Below are 24,322 nucleotides of genomic sequence, written 5' to 3' on the forward strand. Positions count from 1 at the left end.
TTGGAGGAGACTGATAGGGATAAAACCCATGGGCCTCAATTCAGCCTCCATATCTTCCATGATTATGCTTGCTTCAAATGTTTGTGTGAATACCCAGATGCCTGTAGGTTATTGGAGTCATGATACAGCATCCTGAAGATGGAGGAATGCAGGTGATCTGCACAGGTGGATCTCAGCCCTGATGACCTCGTTCATGACATCATGGTTGAACTGCCCTAGATTGTATCTATAACAAAAATTGTGCTAGGAGAAGAGGGAAAACACTACTTCAAAAATAGAAGAGCTAAAGAAGATTTGGCAATCTTGTTATTCCTAGATTCATCCACCCACCCCATCCCTTTGTGACTGCTGTCTGATAGGCTTCGGAAGGGGCTTTTTCCATAGCCACCTCTACACTTCGGAAATTTCTTCCATAGAGATTCAATCAGCCACATCTCATCTGGGCTTTGGGAAAGCTTTTAGAACCTGCTTGTTCCATCCAGCACATGAGGGGGAGCTTTAATTGATGGTGGGGTTGTGAGCACACTGGTTGTGTCTTTTTTTGTCTGTCTTTTTTTGCAGGGTTTCCCTAACCCTAACCCCAACCCTAACCCCAACCCCAATCCCTTTTTAATTGACGTATTATTTCATTATGAAATTGCTAGCCATCTAGAAGCTTTGGAGATTCGGAGTCATACAAATAAATATGTAAACAAACAAATAATAAACAGATAAGCAACTGCTTCAGCTCAGTGCTGGGGAAAAGACCAAGGAACATCCTGAGGACATGATGCAGAAGCAAGCTATTGGGTCATGGCCATGCCACAGAGGATAATGCCTGATGCAGGGGAAGCCTGTGGCATTCCAGGCATTGAATGTACTCTCCCATACATGTCTGGAGGATGTATAATACCTATCCCAGCAGGAGGCAACACCTAGCCACTCTTGGCTGCTCTTCAAAAAGATAAGCTGGCTGAGACCTGGTTGGGTGGGGGGCCAGCAGAAATCCCAGCTACAGGCTAGACTGGGAAGCTGGAGAAACATCCAGGCAGAGAGGAATGATGATCCACTTCTGCTTTCTTGCCAAGGAAACAATATGGATATAGGCATGGAGTCACCAGGAGCTGAGCTGTACTAGCAGGTCATGTGCTAATGTTTGCATTCAACGCATTGTCAGGTCTTCTCCATAAATAAGGTCAAGGGTACAGCACATGGCTCCATGGTGGTTTTTGTCACACAATCCCTAAAGTCAGCAGAAATCTTTAACATGGGGAAAGTTTTGATTTTGGGTGTAAGTGTGTATTTTTGGCCCCTCAAATCTAGCCAAGCAAATCCCAGCAGTGCTATCTCGAAAGAGGAAGGAAATTGTCTAAAACATTGTTTCTGATTTTCCCATATATGTAGTTCTGCAAAGAAAGGTCTGAAGAATCAGTTGACATGGAACCTGAATCCTGGGAATGAAACAAATTTTTTTTTTTTTGCTGGGGAATAGGGAATAATTGTAGGAACCTGTGATCTTTATGAAAAATCTTTGTCTCCCAGTTTCTCTGCTTACAAGTCACGTTTTGCAAACTGAAGAGTCCAAATCCCGTCAGAATAATTTATAGCTTCAGAAGGAAATCTTTCTTGTTTTACTGCAGCTTGTTTCTTGGTCATGGTGAAAAAAACTACATCTAGTCCAGATTTCAACATCTTGCAGCTGCTTTGAATGAATCTCCACCAAAGGAATGCAACTTCATTTGGGAGAAAACACTTCCTTTAGTTTATTGCAGTTCGAAAACATGCAAATGCGAGTAGATTAATAGGTACCGCTTCGGCGGGCAGGTAACAGCGTTCCGTGTAGTCATGCCGGCCACATGACCACGGAAGTGTCTTCGGACAAACGCTGGCTCTTCGGCTTTGAAACGGAGATGAGCACCGCCCCCTAGAGTCAGACACGACTGGACTTAATGTCAAGGGAAACCTTTACCTTTACCTTTAGGTAAGTTGTATGGTGCAGATGAGAAGACTCTACTATTTTGGCCCATCTTCCAGCCAGTAAGCCTTGCCAAATGCTATGTGGGAAACATTTTTTGGGAGTCCACATACATGGCACGGTTGAAATATCCCTATGTCGCAAGCAACGTGGTCTTTGTGGTTAATCATGAACTTCAATATTAGATGATCTCTAGTAAGATTTAGGCTGGGGATTTTCCCAAGACCAGCCACCAAGTTCTGCTAAACAGCAGCATTATTATAAACTGAAACTCAGGGTTTTTCCAGATGGTTTTATTAACTCCCTTCGGGGATGGTGGTGGATGTTCTGATGTTCTCAATAGCCCCAGGTGAACTCTGTCCAAAAGGTGGTGGAGGATGGGCCGTATTGTGGTTATGGGTTTATGCAGGTCCAGATTAAGAGCTGTTGCACTTCCCAGGACAAATACTGGGAGCTAGAAAAGAACTGCCAATTCTTCTATCTTGAGTACCTGGAGATGATCAGGGAGTGGTTGTTTTCAGATTGGGGCAGAGGTGGACATGATGATGGAATCCAGACACCTTTAATTCCATTTCTGGCACCATCCAGATATTTTGGAAGTGCAGATCCCAGGCTTCTCAGCCAGCATGGACCATATAGTAAACGAATGATAAATGCAAATACCAACCTAAGGAAGTGCCCATTATTCCATGAGAAAAGTCTGTAAAAAATACCCCAACGAATTTCTAGCCTGTCCAGATATTCAGTGATTGGGAAGACCGTGGTTTAATCAAGCTGGTTCATACTTCATGATAAGTCATAGCCCAGCCACCTGAGCAGACAGGCAGGAAGGCTCACATTGACTGCAAATTCCAAGCTTTGGCATGACAAGAGAAGGAAATTTGCTTGAACTTGTTCAACTGGATTTTCTTAGTCACAGTACATTTTTGCTGGCAGAAAACCTTTGCTTTGAGAGAAAGGAGAAGGAGCTCACTGGGGGGGAAGGGACCAAGGCTGGAAAGCTAAGCAAGGACAGGCTGGGTTAATATTTGGATGGGATTCCGCCAGGAAATCTCAGGGATATGGACTAGACTGGGAAAATCTAAGTACCTGTATTCTAGAAGAAGATAATACAAAGTACTTCCATACTTTCTTGTTGCAAATACAATTCCATGGATGTATTTATGTAATCTTGTCAAGGTCAACTTCAGAGATACCTGAGTAGTCAGATATGGAGATGATATTGGCCTCAGACTTCAATAGGCCCAGACCTGTCTACAGGGTATAGTCAAAAAGATCAAGATGGCAGTCACAATGGTGTGATCAAAGTTCTACTTGTTTTTTATGTGTGTTGCACTCTCATGGCCACCATCTTGATTTCTTTTACCATACCCTGTAGACATCCTTGAATAGAGCCTCTGCACCGTACCAGGTCCAATTTTACTATGCAAGATGCTAAGCCAGATGCTGTAAATGTTGTTAATCCAAAGGATGTATCAAACTTCAGAGGGCATGTCAATAGCCACATTTGAAAAGTCTTTTGGTGGGGGAATCACAGAAGACTCATAACACCCATGTTGCTCTTAATCTCTCATTAAAGTTTCCAAAATTGAGGATCAGATATTTGGCTCCACCTATCCTAGTGGCCATATGGCTCAGCAAAATATGTGATCAGTCCTGAACGCCAGCCACCTTGAACCCTGCAGAGATACACTGAGCCAATGGCTGGACTAGATGACTTCTGAGGTCATCTTGACTCTACAATTCTGTGATTTTATGACGCATGGACTCCAGCATTTGCCTGAATGTCCTAGTGCTTGCACTAAACCATCTTGGAGTGTCAAAAGCCGAATGCTCCTTTGTGTGCTGCATTAATTATACTGTCCTTGGCCCCTACATTTTTTCCCCTTGCATTCTCAGACAGCATTTGCCCAGAATAAAAGGCAAGAATGTGCTGTCATGAATGATCAGCTGGGCAGATCTGGTTGTCACAACAACCAGTCCCAAACACACCAAGTTTTACTAGTGTGCCTTTGGGAACACAGTCAGTTGTCTCCTCTCCTGCAGAATTAAAGGTAGCTGTTAGATGCAGACTCAGAGAATTGCGTGCTACACAACCCAAGACAACATTTTTATGCAATATTTGCAAAAATCTATTGCACACTGTTGATTTGGACACGGATGCTGGATCACTCTGCTGCTTTTAGCTGTTGGTACGTTCTTTTCTTATTATGACTTCAGCTACTAGTGTAAGATGGTGGCTCTAAATATATTTATTTGACAATAAGCTCCAATGAAGAAAAGAATTGGATTTGTGCTGTAAATGCATCCTAGGGTGGTCTACAGTGTGACATTATTCTGTTAAAATGAAAAGAAAAATAGCATCTTTGTTTAATTCTTTAGCTTGGTATAAAGCATATATTATTATCTCACTACCCCTTAACATGGGCTACATCTTTTTTACAAGAAGAGAGATACCCATGTTTGCTGGTTCAGTTTTAAGCAGAGCAGAAATCAGCTTAGAAAAGATCATCAGATATATATCTGCCACTACATCAACTGTTTTGAAAAAATCCTAAGAATCAGCAAGGACAGTTTCTCCCAAAAAATGGGGGGGGGGGCAGGTTTACAACCTTTAATGAACATAACAGATTTTTAAAACATACATACAGGATTAAAAATGAGCATTAAACATAGAATTGAAATGATAGTAATACCACTATGTAACCAATTTAATCTTTACTTTAAATTTTGTGCAAACGTGCCAATAAGAATGGTGGTTGTTCCCCCTCCCGCTCCCGCTCCCGCTCCTTCTCCTTCTCCTTCTCCTTCTTTCATTTCACTTTCATTTACTCACTCAGGTGTTACAGGCCAATTGTGGGAACCAGAGTGAGCTTGGCAGGAGCAAAAGAGGAAACGAATCTTTCAGAAAGCTTCCCTGAGATAATACTTTCAGTTTTATGAGAAAAGCACCATAATAGGCATCCCAGCTGCTTGTACTTATAATGATTCTGCTGACAATGCTTCTTTTCTTTAAAAGAAAATTATTTTTTCCAACCAAGCCCCCAGCCCTCTCTCGGTGCCTGGTGGCTGTGGGGGTCTGGATGGGGAACAACAGGCTTCAGCTGAACCCTGGTAAGACGGAGTGGCTGTGGGTTAATGGCTCTTCCGTATCCGGGACTCTGTCATCTTTGGTTCTGGATGGGGTTGCACTGCCCCAGACAGACCCGGTGTGTAACTTGGGGGTCCTCGTGGACTCACAGCTCCTGCTCAAAGCACAGGTGGCAGCTGTGGGCAGAAGGGCCTTTGCGCAGCTTCGTGTTGTGCACCAGTTATACCCTTTCCTGGATCGGGAGGCCCTTCGAATGGTCACTCACGCCCTTGTTATCTCCCATACAGACTATTGCAATGCGCTCTACATGGGGCTACCCTTGAAGAGTATCTGGAAGGTTTAGCTGGTCCAGAATGCGGCCACGCGGGCTATTTTTGGCGCCCCTAGAAGGGCGCACTTAACACCTTTGCTACACGAGTTGCATTGGATACCAGTCTGCTTCTGGGTGTTGGTTATCACCTTTAAAGCCCTACATGGCATGGGACCCGGCTACCTGAGGGACCGCCTCTTCCCCACTACATCAGCCCGTCCCACCCGATCTGGCAGAGAGGGCATGCTGAGGACCCCGTCAGTAAGAGAATTCCATCTGGTGGGGTCCAGGAGGTGGGCCTTCTCTGCAGTTGCGCCCGCCCTTTGGAACATCTTGCCCCTGGAGGTGAAGTTAGCCCCATCACTCCTGGCCTTCCGGTGGAAGTTGAAGACCTGGCTCTGCCACCGGGCTTGGGGCAGGGAGGAGAATAGTCATAGTTGGGGTTGGCTAGTGCCTTGAAGTGCCCCTCCTACGCAATGATTGAATGAGACCACAGCCATCTGGATTTTATTACATTTGGTAGCTTTGTGAAATTGTTTTATAGTGTATTTTATATTGGAATTTTATTATATATTTATCGTTTTATATTGTAAACTGCCCAGAGTCCCTCCGGTCGGAGGAGATGGGCAGTGACAAATTTGGTAAATAAATAAAATAAATAAATAAGAAATACAGCAATTACTTTTTTTGTTTTGTTTTGTTCGTTTTTGAGAGGAAAAGATCACTGCCAGATTTCCTATGACACCTGGAAATCCTGCAGAAAATAAATAAATAAATAAATAAAGTGCAGCAGGAAAAGTGTTTGAATTTAGGAGTGCTATCTCTGGAGGCGCTACATCAGAGAGTGCCAAAAAATGCTACCCAGCCAGCATCTCTTCTGTGGCTCTCAGGGCCCCCCAGAGGGAGTAGAGCTGCCCCCCTTTTCCACTTTCGGGATGTTTTGGGGGGCTTCAGGAACAAAAGAGCATTGCTCTCAATCTGTTGGGCAAATCCTAGTGCGATCGTCAAGCCACCAGCAGCTGCATCCTCCTGCTCCAGAGGCTGCAAACATCCGGTTTGGATAAAACCTTGTGAAATTAAGCCAAGATGCTTTTCTCAACATAGATATAAATTCAGTGACCGACAACAGCTTTGCCTGCTCAGTGTGGGTGGGTCAGCTCAGTTCAGTCATGGCAAGGTCAGCCAAACCAAGTAATAACCCTAACAAGTGTGCCTATTTTTCCAGATCTACCTGGGGAAGGCATGCCTTTTCAGTTTTTTAAACGGCATGGCTGTCATAAATCCAGACTCTCAGGTTCCTTGAATGGCCAACGCTGGCGCTTTCTGAGGAGCGGTTTGGATGATTTCAGAGATGGCTTCCTTCCTCCACGTGAGGGCATCATCAGCCAGCCAGCAAGGGGACCCGGCCCTCTTCTTCACTCCAGCAAACCTAAGAACCTTGTCAAAGCATCCCAGAGGTCCAGAAAGATGCTAACCGAGCCACAGAGCTACACTTCCAAGCTCAGCCTGACGAGCCAAACACGAAAGGACCACATTGCTCAAGTTGAGTACTGCCTCAGCCAACACCCCTTAGCACTCTACCCACATCTGCAAGAAAGCATTCCTGCGGAGGTGAGAATGTGTATTTCTGTCCAGGCTTTTTCAAGGTCTTTCGATCTTGGCTCTTTGATAGCAGCTACAGGAGTCACATTTCCACTCTTTAGCCTAAAGGAAAATTGCTTTAAAAAATCAGTGCACCCTTTTAGATCCTTCCATATGGAATACAATATTACTACGAGTGTATGGGCATCTGCAGGGATAAGGGTAAAAAAAATCAAGATGGTAGCCATGACTGTGTGACCAAAGTCCACCTTTTTAGGGCGTGTGGCTTTGGTCTCATGGCCGTGACCAGAATCTTAATTTTTCACACCAGTTGGCATCTCTGCATGTGTGGGAAAATCACGTATTTGGGCACCTTTGTGACATTTGTTTAAGTGAGAAGAAAAAGCCCAAAAGTTATGTGTGTGTATATATATATCTACAGTACATCTACATCTATATTTATATAGTCCCCTCTTATTAGAATCTATACTTCCTACAAATTTAGCTCAATTTCAGATTACGTTTAATAGGAAACAAGCAAAAAAATAATTAAATGAATACGTTCTGCCACAACTGGAAAAAAGTTAATTGCCATCTGGTGTTTTCTGGTTATAGTTGATGGGGAGGTATGGAGGTTGACTAAACTAACGGTTTGGGGTCTGAATTTCTCTGATCAATTGTCCTGTCCTGCCCCCCACTAACTGGGCCCCAAATCTTTAGAATTACCCTTTTCCAGATAACTCTTTGGGCTGGAAATTTTGGGGGTTTGCCAATAAATTGTTTTGATAGAATAGATGATTAAGCTAGAGTCTAATGATCTGATTTTGTAAAAATCCCTGCTGTAGACAGTATTTAATTTCTACATATGCGTAGTGTTCTCCTGCTCAAAGATTGCTGAGGACTTACATCATATGTATTTCATAAAGAGCTGTTTAGCAGGAGTCTGAAGAGAAAGCAAGTGCTATTTACAGTAGCAAAGAAAGCCCCTTTATTTGGTCCACAGTGGGGTTCCCTGTGTAAATTCCCAGATGGCTAAGGATTTTTTTCAAAAAGAAAGCTGCTTGAGAAGAATGAGAAACTAAGAGTTGTTCTGTAATTGCTGACTTGCCCTTTGGCAGACCAAGGGTGTCTTCAGAGGTCTAAAATTGAAATCTGGGTGATTGAGGGAGACAAGAAGCGAAGGTAAAAGAAAATGCTCAGTGGTGTTGGGAGTGGTGGTCAAAACAAGCAAGATGGCGGCCACAGCGTTGTGACCAAGTGGCACCCCTTTTGTACATGCATCAATATTGCCTGCACATACAATAGGAAGGGGCTTTGATTGCAATGCTGAACCTGCCAACTTGCTTCTTTTGATCTCTCCCTGTGGACTCTTAAAAACACTTCAGTCTCCACATGCCCAGCAGGAGAACATCTGTGGAGAGCAGGGCATCATGGACCCTCCACTGAGAAGCAGGGCAGGCTGAGGAGCTGCTGGACTCCTTGTCCTGCCTCAAGGAGCTGTAGAACTAAGTTAGATGGACCAATGATCTGTTTCAGGGCCAGCTCTACCATTAGACAGAACAAACCAGCCACTTCAAGGGGCGATAAATGGGGACCAAGCCATCGCCCTCTCAGCCTGATTCCTGCACAACTGATCACTCCAGCAAACCCATAGGCCATGTTTCCATGACAACCTTTGCAAAAAAGGAAAGCATTTACATGGGCAAGAACATCCACAGGTGGGGAAAGGGCAAGGTGGGGAAGTGGGAAAGAATTCCCATTTTAGGGATTGCAGAGTCTTCCACCACTTCTTCCCATCTTCCCTGGTCTCCCATAAGCTGTTGCACCAGGACAGTCTGGCAAAGCTTTTCTCTGTCACTGGATCCTCCCCATTGGCCAGGCAGGCAGTAGTGGGTGTGACTACCATGCTTCAGCCAATCAATGTTTGGGAGGTGGGTATTATAGCTGCCAACCCTTGACAGTGGGTATCTTATGTTTTTTGCCATTGTAGACCCCCCATTATTTGGAGGACTGGCTGGGAGATCTTGGACCCTGCCTCATTGTTGACTGGAGTTTGGGATTCACAAAACAGGTTTTCCCCAGCCCTACTTAGGCTTCATCCACACAACCACTTTGCCTTGTTCCCTTCACACCTGGGAGCCAGCAGGAAATCACCCCACTCAAAAACTTGCTGCCCCCACAGTGGATCAGACTGCTTCCCAGTCCTTTCAACTATGCTTTCAATTGCATGATTTAAGCCAAGGATGGCCTAGTTAATTTCAGAGCCTTGTATTCTCTAGGACCAGTGGTCAAGGCCTCGACTGACCCACTGAAAAAAGAAAAAAGGCCATGCTGGTGGAAGTTGGGGATCCAGTCTCCCTCACAGCCAAATCAGCCCTGAAAAAGGGGTGCTGAGCTCAGGGACCAGACCCAGAGCAGACCTGCCAGACCAACTGAGGCAGGGAAGATCCCCATTCCTGACCATGTTACCTCAAGCCACCTCTTCTGCGTGCTGGATGGGACATCCTGGGTGGGTAGGAAGGAAAATGCCACTTCCAGAAGGGAACAATGAAAGCCTCAGCACAGGTTTAAGATGAGATAAGCATGAGGACTAGTAACATATGGCTGCGAGAGCTGGACCATAAGGAAGGCTGAGAGAAGGAAGATTGATGCTTTTGAACTGTGGTGTTGGAGGAAAATTCTGAGAGTGCCTTGGACTGCAAGAAGATCAAACCAGTCCATCCTCCAGGAAATAAAGCCAGACTGCTCACTTGAAGGAATGATATTCAAGGCAAAACTGAAATACTTTGGCCACAACATGAGAAGACAGGACACCCTGGAGAAGATGCTGATGCTGGGGAGAGTGGAGGGCAAAAGGAAGAGGGGCCAACCAAGGGCAAGGTGGATGGATGACGGACTCGTCCCTGGGGGAGCTGGGGGTGTTGACGACCGACAGGAAGCTCTGGCGTGGGCTGGTCCATGAAGTCACGAAGAGTCGGAAGCGACTGAATGAATAAACAACAACAACAAGCATGAGGACACATCCACTGGGAACAGTTAGTGGGGTGTTTTCACTCCAGCAGAAGAAGCACATCTGGAAATGGTTTCAGACTTTCACTGATGTACTCCAGATGTTTCTGCACAAAAACACATGCCTTCCAAGCAAATTGACCCCTGGGATGAATAGAGCAGTGTTTCTCAACCGTGGCAACTTTAAGAGGTGTGGACTTCAACTCCCAGAATTCCCCAGCCAGCTTTGCTGAAGTCCACACCTCTTAAAGCTTTGTTGAAGTCCACACCTCTTAAAGTTGCCACGGTTGAGAAATACTGGAATAGAGGTTAAGTTTCCTTCAACCCTGGATGTACTCAGGGTTTTGCTAAGTTATCAGTGTTCCAGGGGAAGTTTCTGGGTTCAGCGACCTTTGTGAAGTTGGCAGCCAGTGCTCCTGTATATCTTAGCTGATACCAGTGGGAGCCCAGCACTGAAAGGAAGTCCCCATCTGAATCTCCCAGGCCTAAAAGGTGATAAGAGAGGGGATTTTTGTTGTTATTACAAGCATCAGAACTCAAAGTACACAAGAGCAGGCAGCCCAGATTTCAAGCAAGTAAACAGAAAAGCTCCTCGTTCTTGGCACATTTTGTACTCTGAACGGAAGTTTAGCATTTTTTTCTTTCTTTAGCATTTTCCTTATTTCGAGGCAAAGGCTGTCATCCACTCAGTGCACAATGAGCCTTTTCTTCGGCGGCCTTTGCAAGAACTCTCCATGTGCTGTTGAAGGTTTCGGATCGATGTGCCCTTCTCCTTAAGATACTCAGTTTCTGGTCTGGAAGCGTTGTCTACCCCTTGGTCACTGGCCAGTTTGCACAGGGAGGGGGGTTAATAGGCTACAGTAATCATGGGCTCATGCTGGCTAACACTGCCCTCAGTGAGGATATCTCATCTCATTGGGTGCACTCACCTTTGCATAAAGAGTCCCTTGAAATATAATAGCAGCTGTGATTATGCATGTTTTCCAAATCTATATGGTTACTGATTTCTTAACGCAAGTAGAAAATACAACTGTTCTGGTCTGTTTTGTAGAAGGAGGTGTTTTTTTTACTGGATCTGTGCATGGAGAGGGAACTTCTCCCTTAGAGCTCCCCCTGCTGGTGGAAAAGTTGGCCACAGACCTGTTTGTAGGGAATAGGCAAAAAGCCGATGAGACTTTGCTTCAGGAGCGCCCCCTTTAGGTGCAGCTTCCCAAAGGCAGATTTGCTACAGTGTTAAAAAATAAGGTTACATATACATCCTGGATGAACCCTGGCCTTATACATTTTTAAGCCTGTGATGGCGAAGGTGAGATCCTGCAGGTCGTAGAATCCCAGAATTGGAAGGTGGCATTTGGACTGTGGGGTTCAAGCATCTGCCCAGTGAGGGAACAGCTGAATTTACAATCAGGGAGGGAATCCCAGAACTACGATTCCCAGCAGCCTCAGCCAGCATGGCCAAGAATGGGTGCCGGGAGTCTTCATCCTCTCCACACCCGTTACACGGAGAAGGAAGTCCTGCCATCCCAATTCCAGTGAGATTATGTTTACCACAAAGAATCAGAATAAAAGCAAGGGGCCTTTGTCTCTTTTCCCAGACAAAGAGGCAGAAGCTTTGCATATTTTGATAATCGATAAATATACTAACAAAACAATATGGGTTAGACTCTTATGCTTGAAATATGATCACGTCATAATTTGTCTGGAGCCAGACTTGGATGACATATGTGTGTTCAGAAAGTCCCTTCCTCCCTTCCCTTCCCTGCCTTCTATCTCTCAGCTTTTCAAGGAAGTCATGAGCATCCTCGACCCAGATGTGCTTCCTAATAGCCAAGAACCTGATGCTGACCTTGATGGGGAGCCCCGTCCTCCTCCTACGATTCCATCCCTCTTGGAAAACAAAAGAAACGGACAAGCCAGGGCCAAGCGGGTCAACTGGTAAGTGCCAGGCCATAGATCGTGCCCATGCATCACAGCCCATAATTGTCTAGTTCCCATCATCCGCCATGATTATGAATCACAAGGGCTTCATTTCCATAATATTCACAGCCATATGGTGTCTGAACCCAACCAAGTTGAAAGGCGCTTCCTCCTGGAACTTCTTCACTCCAGGTATTTTCCGGCAAGTGGGGAGTATTTTCATCCTGGGGCAGAACAGCTCAGCCACCCTCTCTAAATGCCATTTTTGACTCTTTGAAGGGTTTGCCCATTGTTTCGTGTCACATTACATAAAGCCCAGCTTTAGCATGCATTCCTCCAGTTTTCTTATGTGATTTCGCCCAAGCAGGCAGAATAAATCGGGGTGGCGATTGGGGAATGGGGGTTGTATTCAAGGTAGTACTAGGAGTGAGGGATGTAAAATTTACTCTCCAATACACTGGTGTCTCTTTGGCTCTTGACCGCCACCTTGTGATGTTGTGTTGGTCAACAGTTTGCAGAGCCTTATCTTTTCAGGAACATAAAGTATTCTCCACTTTCCCAAATGTCTAGCTTCTTTCTTAAGAGTCATTCAGACTAAGCAGACCTGGAAAGTTAAACAGAGTTTATTTATTTTATTTATTTATTATTTAAATTTATATCACTGGCCATCTCCCCCAACAGGGGATTCTGGGCAGTTTACAATAAAATAATGATAAAAGGACTAGTTTGGTTTTGGACAGGAGACCAGGGGTGTAGGTTAGACTGGAAGGTCAAAATAACATCAGGAAGAAGGCAACAATTAAGAAGCAACTCTCCTTTAGTGTATACTATGAAACACTTAAAATCTTAAGATGATGGAGCAGGGGAGGGTTGCAATAATAGTGATATATTTCATTCTCTCCATTGGCTTTTAGAGTCTGGTCACTGAAGGGCAAAGAGGGGGACTCAGCATTTTACTGCATCGATGCACATCAGAAATGGGCTGGTCTTCAACTGCATGGTCGTGGCTGCCATCTTGATGTTCTGGACCCCCCCTGCCCCTATATGCCTCTGATTTCTTGTAACTAAACACTGAATGATATTAATTAGCCCTAGCCAGAGCAGAGATAATAAGGCTACAGTTCAATGCTTCATTAACAGGAAGAGCAGCTCATTAAGCATCATGGGATTTGCTACTTGATAAATATTGTGGTGTAAACGCATGTGCAAATGTCTCTTGCAGCAAGGACCCAGAAAACAAGGCTCCTTATACTTGGTTCTCCCTTGCAGAAGTGGCAGCAAGAGAATTGGAGGCCAGGTTGAATTATGTCCCCCCTCTCGACGAGAATATAAAGCGAGCCACCAAAGACCTTTGCGATGGATTTGATTCTCTAGTGAGTCAGAGCAACCTCTATGGAACCTTCTTTCCCAGCCCAGATGTCTTCTGCTCCAAAGAAACCACCCAGCATGTCTCCTGATGCTGCTTTAAATGCATCAGAAACTGAAAAAGCAAAAGCTTCATCCACTTTCTGTAACCCAACTCTCCAGTGGAGTTGGATTATAAGACCTATAATCACCAGCTAGCACCTATGATATCATGGGAATTGTAGTCCAACCTATCCAGACAACATTGCTAAGAAAGGGGCCTCTAGACTTACCTTTTCCTTCCCCTCCCCACCCCCCAGCAGTGATTCCTGTCAATTTCTTGTCTGTTTAAACTCAGATATGTATATCTACAGTAATTCCATTCCTATGACCATATTATTTGGACATTTTTGGAAGTCCTCCCAAATTTCATATTTAACTATTGCTTCAGCATATCTTTAAATATGCATTTTCTCTCAGAATGCTCATTTAAATGTGCATTTTATCCAACCATGTGCCTTTAAATGCACATTGTGAAACATTTAAATGGCCAAGAAAAGTGTTGCATCATTCAGGGAAGTGTAAACTCATGTGAATAGCTGGAGTCACAACATCATCACAGTGGGTCCCCCATGATATTTTAGAGAATGGAGCGGCTATTTTTTTTTAGTTATTGGGTTCCAAACTAGTGGACTGATCTGCTGTGGCCCATTCAGTGATAATCCCTTCACTTGGAACAAGTGAAAACTACATTGTAAGTTTTCTCTTAGGATGCATCTGATCTTCTTGGAAATTGAAGTGCTAGCATTGTGAAAACAGTGTCCTTTCCACTCCTTTTGGATGACTAGCAAAGGCCCAACTTTACCACCATCTTTTCCTTTGGAAGGCTGGATCACATATATAATTTAAAACATGGGTAGGTTCTGCACAGCTCACAAGCCCCTGTGGGTGCCAGCTGACCTTGGAACCCCATGGAACCCAAGTCACTGTTTCTCTGACATTAAAACATTGGGTAAGAACTTCTTGACTTGGCCTCATAGACATCTGCAGGGGGGATGTGTCAAAATCTGCAAGATCATGGGCGCATCAAAACAAAAGGACAAGACTTTGATTGTGACACTGTAGATGTTCACACACACACACACACCGTAGTTGCTGCTGTTGGAACACTTTGTTTACAATTGTTTTCTACTTGTTCCAGCAACCACCTCTTCATATATTAGCAGACAAGCCAGAGGACAGAGCAAGCTTTTCTAATGCTCTCACTTCTATTTCAGATGGGAACTGGGATGGTGTTCCAAGTGCATATTTTCCTTCAGTGTGTATTTTGAATTTAATAGGGGGGAAAATAGGAATGCTGATTGATTGACTGATTGATTGATTATATGCCATCAAGTTAGTGTGGACTCTTAGTGACCACACAGATAGATTTTCTCCAGGAAAATCTGTCCCCAACCTAGACCTTCAGTTCTTCCAGTAGTGCATCCATCATTGCTGTAATTGAGTCCATCCACCTTGTGCTGGTCTTGCTCTCCTTCTTTTTCCTTCCTTCTTTTCCAGAATTGTAGACTTTCTAAGAGAGCTAGATCCTTGCATAATTTGCCCACAGTGTGACAATTTGAGCCTGGTCATTTGTGCCTTGAGTGAGAACTCCAGTTTGATTTGTTTGGGGATCCATATGTTTATTTTCTTGGCTATCCATTTTCTAATAGCCAAGTTCAAAAGTGTCAATATTCTTTCTAACCTGTTCCTTTAAAGTCCAATAGGAAAGCTACTGGCCCATTCATTTAGACATGGAGCCCTTTCAGCAGTTCAGAATCATCTCCAAACCTGTCCATTCCCATGACATCAGCAAAGTCCAGCTGAGCTGATTTTTTTTACAAGCGTCTCTGAGATATATGTGAAACCACAGCAAAGACAGACATTTCTTTTGATGCACTGCAACTCTGCAGAATTTTTTGGCTCTTTAGCGACAGGATCTCTTACCTTTCACCATCTGTTTGCTTAGTCTTGCTCTCTAACTTTGGAAGTTATTGCCCATGAAGATTGTGGATTATGTTACATTCCTTTTTGAGAGATTGGGGAGTGGAAATGAATGCAATGGGGTGGAAGTTTCCTAAATCTTAGTGTGTATAAGTATCAAATAGAAAATGGCTATAACTTCCACCTTAACTTCCTTCCCATCCAAATTATTTTTCCCTTTTGCAGATTAACAAATGAGGTGGTGACTTGTGTATTCATGTGTAACATTCAGCTAGACCTAAATAATTGCTTAAATCTTTCAGAAGTACCTAGCTACATTCTGTATATCTGCATTGATTTGTTGAGATCTTGGTCAGTAGATTTACATAAAACCTGAGTTATTTTGTACTTTTTAAAACCAAAACTGATTCCTAGATGCTTAAAAAAAAGCAGCATACTTCAAAGCTCATTTACAGATAATAAAATTTTGCTTTACAGATAATTAAATAAGTAAAACAAATTCACAGAATAAAATACATATTTTGCTGGAAAAATAATGTATCTGTTGGATACTTGTGTTTGATTTGAATTCCCATTTCAGGGAGGAGAGAAATATAACATCGATGAAGACACTGTTCTAAGTATGTTTGATGCAGGTTACAAGACCACGCTCCCTATATTTCTTCCAATTTATGTTGAGGAACTCCATGATCTACCAATGGACTTAAGGAAGCATATTGGAATGCTGCCTTCTCAGGCCATTAGGAAGAACTCTGATCGGGATGTTCAGTCTTCTAAGGTGGGTAACCTTTAGCATCCAGATATATATGGTGCATTGATGAAGATTATTTGTTAAGCCTTGAGTTTTATTTGGGAGAGCTGAAGAAAGTCCAGGTCTCTAAGTTGGACATAGGCAATCTGTAGTCCAAGAACAACAATAGGTCTGGACATCCTTCCTTTGACACCATCTGGTTTCTCCCCCATTTGTCCTTCAATTCTTTCAATTTCTTTTAAAAATTGAAAAGAAAGGAAAGCATCAACTTTTAACATCAACTTTATTCCCAAGAATGCTTCTGGATCTTACACGGGGTCCTATAGATATTCTTAGAAAACAAAAATGGCAGGTGGTAATTATGTTGGTAATGTGGTCCACCTGCTTGTTCAGAAAGTGAAAAGATATTCTGGGATGATAATGGGGGTGTATCTGGAGCCTGAAGTGGGAAGTAACCATCCCAGTTTGAATTCTGGCAATGGGCTGTTTTGTGACTAGCCACAGGCATTATGGTTGAAATTGGTGAATGGGTCTGTGTTCCAAATGGCAGCTTTTTTTTAAAATTAAAGACATATTTAAAGAGGATTCACAGTATGCTGCAGGAGCCAGTTAGTCAAAAGCAAACAGCCAGGTACCAGATATCTGGCTATTAGGGTGGAAATTGCCTGTCCTTCTTGACAAAAGAGATTCTAGCCTTTACATGGAATGGGTGGGAGAAAGAAGTGCAAAAATGTGAACACTGGCTACAGCCTAAAGAGAACTGACATTTGATGTCAGCTTTCATTGGAATTCCTTCATAATGGCTTCTGAACATTTTGACCCTCAATCAGAAGTTCTTGTATCCCTATGCACTTCTTTCCTGTTCTCTGTCCAGCTTGACGGATGCTCTGAAAATTCCAGGTAACCCAACCAAACCAGTGCCCTCCACAGAGGTTACCTATCTAGTTCTTGTTAGGTAGGAACATCTAGGTGACTTTGGCTGCTCTTCAAAAGCTGAGCAGGACTAGACCTGGTTAGTACGTGGATGGGAGATTCCCTAGAAAGGGATGTCAAAAACTCATCCTGAAAGAAAGCTACACCAGGCCATATCTGTATTGTTCCCAGAAAAGTCATGGATGTGTCCATGAAGTTATCAGAAGTCAAGCTGGACACAATGAGGAATTTATTCAATTATGCCCAGAGCTTTTATGTAGGTCTGAAGATTAAAGAATCCTTGTAAGATTTACTTACTCTTAACTTCAGGTATGGCTGAAGGTAATGCTTCAAGGAGAGAGCAAAGAAGCAGTTAGGAGTAGAAATCCCAACTGCCTCATTTCTCTGCTACAAAGAGATGGCACCAGTTTGCAAAGAAGAAACAGAAAATGAGGAGGAGATGCTTCATATTTTCCCATATTTTCTACCCTGATCTACATTGCTTTTTCTGATTTGATGAAACAAATACTCACTAATGAAAACTGGAGTCAAGCAAATTCCCTACAGTCTTTCAGTGCTGCCATCCTCCTCCTCCTTCTGTTGTTTGGAGAGCTGGTGGTTGAATCCTCAGTTCCCTTGTTTGACAAAGAGAGGCATAATGGAATTGGTCAACTCCCAGCCTTTGAGTGGCTCTTTCTTGATAGGTAGGAAAGGTGTAAAAGATTGGACAATATCATTCCATGATGTCTAGGGTCAATGTTGTTTAAAAATGGAGCATTTGTGTAAAGATGTAACTTAATATTTTTTGTATTATAGAAAAGAAGATAAATATTTTTTATTAGTGTGCTGTTTTTTTTTCCTTTTTCCTTTTTCTTTTTTTTAGTTGCATTTCTTTTTTTTTTGTATCCAGGTTAATTGTTAGCTTGTATAATAATAGTTCTTTTACATATTGGTAGTCCTCATTTAGCAACCACAATTGGGACTGGCAACATGGTCATTAAGTGAAGTGGTCACGAAGGGAAACCATAACTGTGCTTATGATCTTTCTTCAGCTTTTCTTCGCTTTACAGACCTGTGAAAGTTGTCAGTGTGAGGATTGGTTGCAAAGTTACTTTTTCATCACCGTTGTAACTGTGAATGGTCACTAAATGAAGCAGTTGCTAAACAAGGACTATCTAAATAGTTTGAATTGTTTGAACAGTATTTACAAGCCCCACTTCTCCGTTTTGCTTTCTGCAAGAATACTTTTTTAAAAATATGAAAAAAGCATGCCAATTTATTCACAGCTTTTGGGATTCACAGGCAGAGAAAGGGTCCCTGCTGCTGAGAGATTATCAGGAGTGCATGAAAATGATGTTCCTTCCCTCTCTCTCTTCTCCCAGAATCCTTGCCAGTCCAGATGGGAGAAGATCAGATATGGGGCTTGGTATCTGGACCCAAAGACATGGAAAAAACAGAAAGTGAATGAGCCTTTAGAAAACCCCAAAGCAAAAGGGAGCAGCATCAAGAATTCCAGAAGGCTCTTAAGTGAAGAGGTATGTTGCATGTTCCTGGGAAGACTTCTTTTTCCAGATTCTGGATTAATAAAACAGTATAACTAGTAAAAATATCATGTAACATACCAACAGTGAGGAACATTTTAGGCCAGTTGCTTATTATAAACCCTTCTATACTGCCAACTAAAGATGTCTCTCAGTAGTTTAAGGAAGAGCATAAAACAACAAAATCATGTTGAACCCAGGAATGAATGAGAATCTTGCAGTGTTAAAAGGCTGTTTAAAAAGATGCATTTGTAAAGCCAGCTGGCAATGTATTCCAGAGACTTGCCACAGCAAGGCTGGATCCCAGGTTGCAGTACTTGTAGGCAAACCTCTCCAAAGGTCCTTCATGCAGGGGTATCCACAGGGTGGCTCAAAAGACTCATGATGGTATTCACAACTGTATAATCAAAGACTTGTAACTTTTTACTTTTTTGACCCACCCTGCAGTTGCCTTTGCCTTAATGAGTGGAGAGGTGAAGGTATAGAGAGAAAGGAAGATGACCGTGATGGAGATATGCAAGAACCATGGCCTAGCCAAAGGAGCTGAAACATTTTTTAAGTCCAGAGCAGCAAGATAACATTTGGAAGTGGCTCAATCAGACACCTCTCTGATTCATTAGAGCAGCCTTTCTCAATCCTTTGGCCCTGGAGGAACCCTTGAAATACTTTTCAGGCCTTGGCGAAGGCTCAGATATAGGCCAGAAGTTCTAAAATGATCATATTTGTTTCGTGGGTAGGCCTGTATAGATGCATTAACAGTGTTCTTAAACTAAAAATCAAGAATGAAATGTACCTCTTTAATGTGCAGTTGCCTGAATTTGAAATAATTTTTTAAATAAATCATGTTCTCCCGGGGAACCCCTGGTGACCTCTCGTGGGACCCTGGTTGAGAAACCCTGCCCTGGAGTATAGGAACGGGGAGGAGATACAGTACAATCAGACTTGCAAAGATTCTGATATTATGGCCAACCTCAATAAAAGGAGTTTTAGCCTTCCTGTGGAGTTAGATTTCCTGATCTGGTCTCCAAACAGTTGGAACAGTTTGTGCAGTTGTCCTCACCGTACCTGCCAAAAATTTATTTGAAGCCATTGAAAGAACTGATCATCTTGCCATCACCCCCATCCCTGTCTTTGTCTGGCCACATCTGTTTTTGCAGTAGGAAACAGCTTATCTTGACTGGGGAGAGCTGCAAAGATGACTCTTTGCTCTAATAAATATTGTGTGAGGACATTGCAGTGCTACAGTGGCTTACTAACTGTGGGAAGGAGGTCAGCCAAGGAGACTAGGCAGGTGCTCCTGCCAATGGGAAAATGGGACCTCCCCAAGATGTATGGAGCTCCAGTGCTAAAAAGGAAAGGAAAAAAGGAAAGTTTTGAGCAACATCTGAGTTAGAAGTCAATTCTTCTAGTTGCCAAGAGGTGATGACAGCTTGGAATCCCAGGGCCACAGAGCCAATCTGGAAGCCATGGCAAACCTCCCCATGCCATGCTCTGACATCATGGATCCAGCCAGGTCCTTTCATTTAGCTGACAATCAATAAAATGTTTATTGATATTTAGAATTTTTAAAAGACATAGTGGGAGAGCAAAAGCTTGGCCGGCTCTGTGGGTGGGCATTTTCTCTTTCTCCAATCAGTTCTTGGTGGTGCACAATATTGCCTTCTTCTGATCTTTGTCCACTGGCCCCCAGTCTTTGGAAGAGAGGCAAGAAGGCAGGTGGTTTTTGTTCTCACTGCAACTATATTTCTAGGAACCCAGCTGATGGCTCATACTTCAGGATATTGCAGAAGGTGCTGTGCATATGGGCATGTGCAAACATGTGGTCTAAAGTGCAAGACGTGCAGATGGGGAGGGGGATTTATTTTCCTGCAGCCATTTGTTTCTTGGCAGCCCAAATTGGATGCAAGCTTCTATGGAGAGAAGCAGTAGGTGGAAGAGAGGGGAGGGGGAAGCTAGGGAAGTAGAAATGTAGATGCCTTCTTGTTCCCCCCAATGCTGCAACCTGGGCATCCTCCAAACATTGACTCCCAGAATTCTGACTGGCTGGAGAATTCAAATATAGAAATTCACTCCCTGGGAGTGCCCAGGCTGGGCAAGCTGTTCAGAAGGATTTCTCCTTGACCTTTATGTCAAACCACCATGGCTCAGACTGGATTGTTTGGCTCCAGTTGCTGTGTTTTACAGCTTCCTCAGACCAAGGTAAGGTAAACCATTGTCTAACAAATGAAGAGAATTAAACAGTGTGCAGTAAAGATATTGACCACTGGGGGAAGCTCTGAGTTCTCTTCCTGCTCACATTAGGACAACTGATAAAAGGGTGCCATGATGCCTAAATTCTAGTGGGTAAAAGGGAGAGATGAGGAGCTGGGAGGTAGGACAAGGCAAGGGTTCCTGTCAGTGAGGAATGGTCTGTTCCAAGCTCCAGACCTCCAGCTGTAGAATTCTGTTTACACTGATCCCTTCTGCATTCCTCCTGAGTCAAACATTTGTTAGATCTGCTACCTACCACTGGTGATCAGGCAGGTACAGAGCTGATCTATAAGTGCAATGAACAAATAGCCCATGTGAATGGGCCAACGGCGGGAGGGAGGGAGGGAGGGAGGAAGGAAGGAAGGAAGTCCTTAACTTGATTTTTGGGTGATTTTGCAGAATGCCAAGTTCATACAACTTCATGGAATTCATGCTTTCAGGGAATTTCTTGAAAGAAAAGGTTACCGGATACCAGAGGTAAACTTTAAATGCCTACATCTCACCTAGCAGTAAACAATCTGATTGTTTCAGCATTTCTTTAAAATTGGTTGTAGCCAGCTCAGTCAATGGCCAAAATGTCTGGCGGGCACCAGATATTTCTCTGGGTTTTAGCCTAGACTCCTTCTTATTGTTCAAACGTGATTGCAAAACCAAAGGGTTCACTTTGCATCTACTGACATACTGCTTCTCTTCCCTGTCTGGTTTTAGATGAGGGCAGCTTTCTAGCACCTTCAGCACTTCCAGATGCATTGGTCTACAACCCTCACCATCCCCAGCCAGCTGGCTAAGTGTTGAAAGTTGTAGTCCAATGAACCAAGAGGGAACCAGGTGGGGCAAGATGGATTGGGAGGTCTGTAGGTATTTGGCCAAAGACTCTGAAACAGCATATGATTAAGTACAACAGGAATCTCACCCCATCCCACCCCACCTTCAGTGACCCAAGTGTTGCCTCCTTTGCCTGGCACCAGCTGTCTCTGAACTTGGGGAAGGAGATTCCTTGAGCCTGTTTACTGAGAAGTCTTTCAGCTGGAAGCTGCAGAGGAAGAACATGAGCATGTTAAGTCATGCACTGCTGGCTATGTTGAGAACTGTATTGCAACTTTTGAACAATGCTCCAGAGGTCCTTGCTTTGTCTCCTGCCTACTATCATCCATAGGACTGTAAATAGCAGAATCTGTTTCCAAGAAGTTGCTTTCTCAAAATCCTGAGAAACTCAATGTTCACTTTTAAAGAGCAAGCCTAATTTTTTACATTTAAAATTGTGTTCTTTCTCCAAGGAGATTCAAGAAGATAAAATTGTGTCCACTTCTCCCAAACTATAAAGTGTAGGTCTTGGTAGGTGTGCTAGGATGGGGTCTCCTAGAGATGTAGGTAATTGCACCTGAAAACTTCCTGCCTGAAAAGCTGCTCCTCTACCCCTTATCAAGCAGGTGATGACCTGAATCATGATAGTCAGAAAAAGTGTACTGTTTGTATTCCAGTAATCTGTTGCTGGAGACCAGATCCTGCAGCTGCATGGAAGCCTCCACATCCTTCAGAGTTCTTTCCTCTATAAGATCACATTTCTAAATTCTTTGGGTCAGCAAAAGTTGGGATCACAGAACCTGTAGAAGTTCCTTTGAACATTCAGTGAAATTGTATGTTTTGATTCAGTTTTTGCAGCAGATGCTGGAGGAACAGAATGGTGTTGGACCAAAAGTGGGAGCTTTGAAGAACACCAAGAATGACTCCCAGAGATGCAAAGTGCTCAGAGAAGATGATTAATCAGTGATGGGAAATTAATACAAAAACTCAAGCATCCAATGATCAAGAGAACAGAACCCTGCTACAGCTCTGTCTAGGATGCTGAGTAGGAATTCTCTGCTGTAATTGACTAGTTCCTTCAGGACATTTTCAGAACTCCAGATATTTGATTCCATACATAGAGCCCTTCCCCCACAGATCTTCTTCTATGTAAGCAGGATGAATTGTTTATCCCACAGCTCTGCAGCTATGGACACATTCCTCTTATACAGTGCAGATTTCAGCATTCTGAGAATAGATTTACAGTAAATGAAAAATGAGTTAAGGCTGTAGTCTTCTAGTCAATTATCTGGGAATGAGTTCAGTTGAAGTAAAGAAGGTACTCTTCTGAATAGACATGTGAAGAATTGTTCTGCATGGTGGGGATGATGGGTTCTTTTGGGGAATTGGTACAGACCACACACATGTTTGTTTTCCTCCCACTGTTGCAGAGGATTTATAATGCAAAAATAGACACCCACTTACTTTTCTAAATACTATCACTCTTTCTATAACTATTTAGTTGTCTCTATTCTTACGCTTTCTATATTGTGTATCTAAGGATTTCTTTTCTATAGTATCCGTGAGTTTTTATTAACTTCTTTTCCTCCTTCCCTTCCACAGGCAGGCTTGAATGGCCCTTCCCAGAGTAAAGGATCGAGCCTAGCTAGCATTATTTTTGGCCACACTCCTGACCATGGAATTTGGGGAACTCCTCAAAGTTCTAGCTACCATTTTGCTACCCCAGATATGTTCAGCTTAGTTACTGGCTGGCTTTATTTTGGGCTTTTCAGCCAGGTATTGCTTGCCTCTGTCTTGAGTTGCTGCAAGGTCTTCAGTGGCTACAAGTGTCTGGCTGGGAAGAGAAAAGTTTGTACCAGCATCAGTTGATATGCGTTGTTGCCTATTGGTGCTTCTGGAGATGTTAGTGTGGCTTTTGAGTTCTTCTCATGGGTTTTTCTGTGTTTCAACTGTCCAGACTCTCCCAAGCCATTTCTGGCCTGGCATTTCTTACCTTTCTCCTCTTTTACCTTCAACCTTCTCTTCTCTCTCTCCAACACACACACACACATGTGCAATCTCTCCTCTCAAAGCATCACAAACAGCCCCTGCAAAAGGGCTACTTTGTTAATAGCTGGAGCACAGGTGTGGTCCAGCTAATTTGGCTGTCTGGAGGGAGTAAAGAGAAAAAGGGGCTGAACTGATCAGGTGTGGTGTGAAAGCATGTTTGTAGGTAGGGACATGTGACACAGGTCAGCTCTCCTCAGGGTGGCGTCCTTTAGGTTCTTTGGAGTGCAGTTTCCAGAATTCTTAGTCTTTGGCTCCAAGCACAACAACTAGGATCCAGGTTGTGTTTCAGTTATAAACTGAATTATGAGTACCGATAAGAATATCCAAAATAGACAAAAGCAGAACTGGAGCATAAACCTAATTGTCCTAAGCATCAACTCCTCATTCATTCATTGTTGCTACAGCTTTGGAAAGCTGGCACAAAGTAGTTATAAATCAGGGTGGAGAAGAGAGCTTGTACATAGCAAGATTGGGTTTTTTCTGCTTTTCCCTAGGGAGGCTTTTGCAAGCTCCTGATTTGCCACTTTCTAGAATCTTTTGGTAGCTCAGGATCAAATTATGTCCATTGAGGACTTCTTACCTCTCACTGGTTCCCTTGAGCTGACTGTCCTTGGTGGTTCTGGGGATCAGTGCACTTCAAGAAATGTGTCGATATCTAGGAACCCAACGTTTGCTTCCGTAGATCTTGCATCGCATAATGCTGTTTTGTTCCTTGCTCCTTAGCTTCCTTGCCCACAGAATTTCCTCTATAATTCTTCTTCTACACAAACTCTTCAGCTTCTCAGGTTTTTCCAGCACACAGCTTTCTTCTTTAATGTATTCAACT

At 43.4% G+C, this 24,322-nt stretch overlaps 1 protein-coding gene across 1 annotated transcript; it reads left to right on the top strand.

Moving 5' to 3' along the window:
* The first annotated feature begins 6,584 nt into the window (after positions 1-6,584).
* Positions 6,585-22,778, top strand: LOC134502079 (protein FAM47E-like). Its single transcript, XM_063310204.1, has 7 exons — positions 6,585-6,966; positions 11,723-11,880; positions 13,085-13,235; positions 15,770-15,967; positions 18,235-18,387; positions 21,043-21,120; positions 22,297-22,778. Exons 1-7 carry the CDS (start codon positions 6,598-6,600, stop codon positions 22,405-22,407), a joined length of 1,218 nt encoding a protein of 405 aa, XP_063166274.1. The 5' UTR covers positions 6,585-6,597; the 3' UTR covers positions 22,408-22,778.
* Positions 22,779-24,322: the final 1,544 nt, after the last annotated feature.

This window comes from Candoia aspera, chromosome 8, assembly GCF_035149785.1.
Source record: "Candoia aspera isolate rCanAsp1 chromosome 8, rCanAsp1.hap2, whole genome shotgun sequence".
NCBI classification, from domain to species: Eukaryota; Metazoa; Chordata; class Lepidosauria; order Squamata; family Boidae; genus Candoia; species Candoia aspera.

What these genes read in the sequence shown, in the direction of transcription:
- LOC134502079 (XM_063310204.1), top strand. Translation starts at nt 6,598, where the DNA reads ATGCCTTTTCAGTTTTTTAAACGGCATGGCTGTCATAAATCCAGACTC. An exon ending in AGGGCCAAGCGGGTCAACTG is followed by an intron (nt 11,881 to 13,084) that starts GTAAGTGCCAGG and finishes TGTCTCTTGCAG; the next exon opens with CAAGGACCCAGAAAACAAGG. An exon ending in GAAGGCTCTTAAGTGAAGAG is followed by an intron (nt 18,388 to 21,042) that starts GTATGTTGCATG and finishes GTGATTTTGCAG; the next exon opens with AATGCCAAGTTCATACAACT.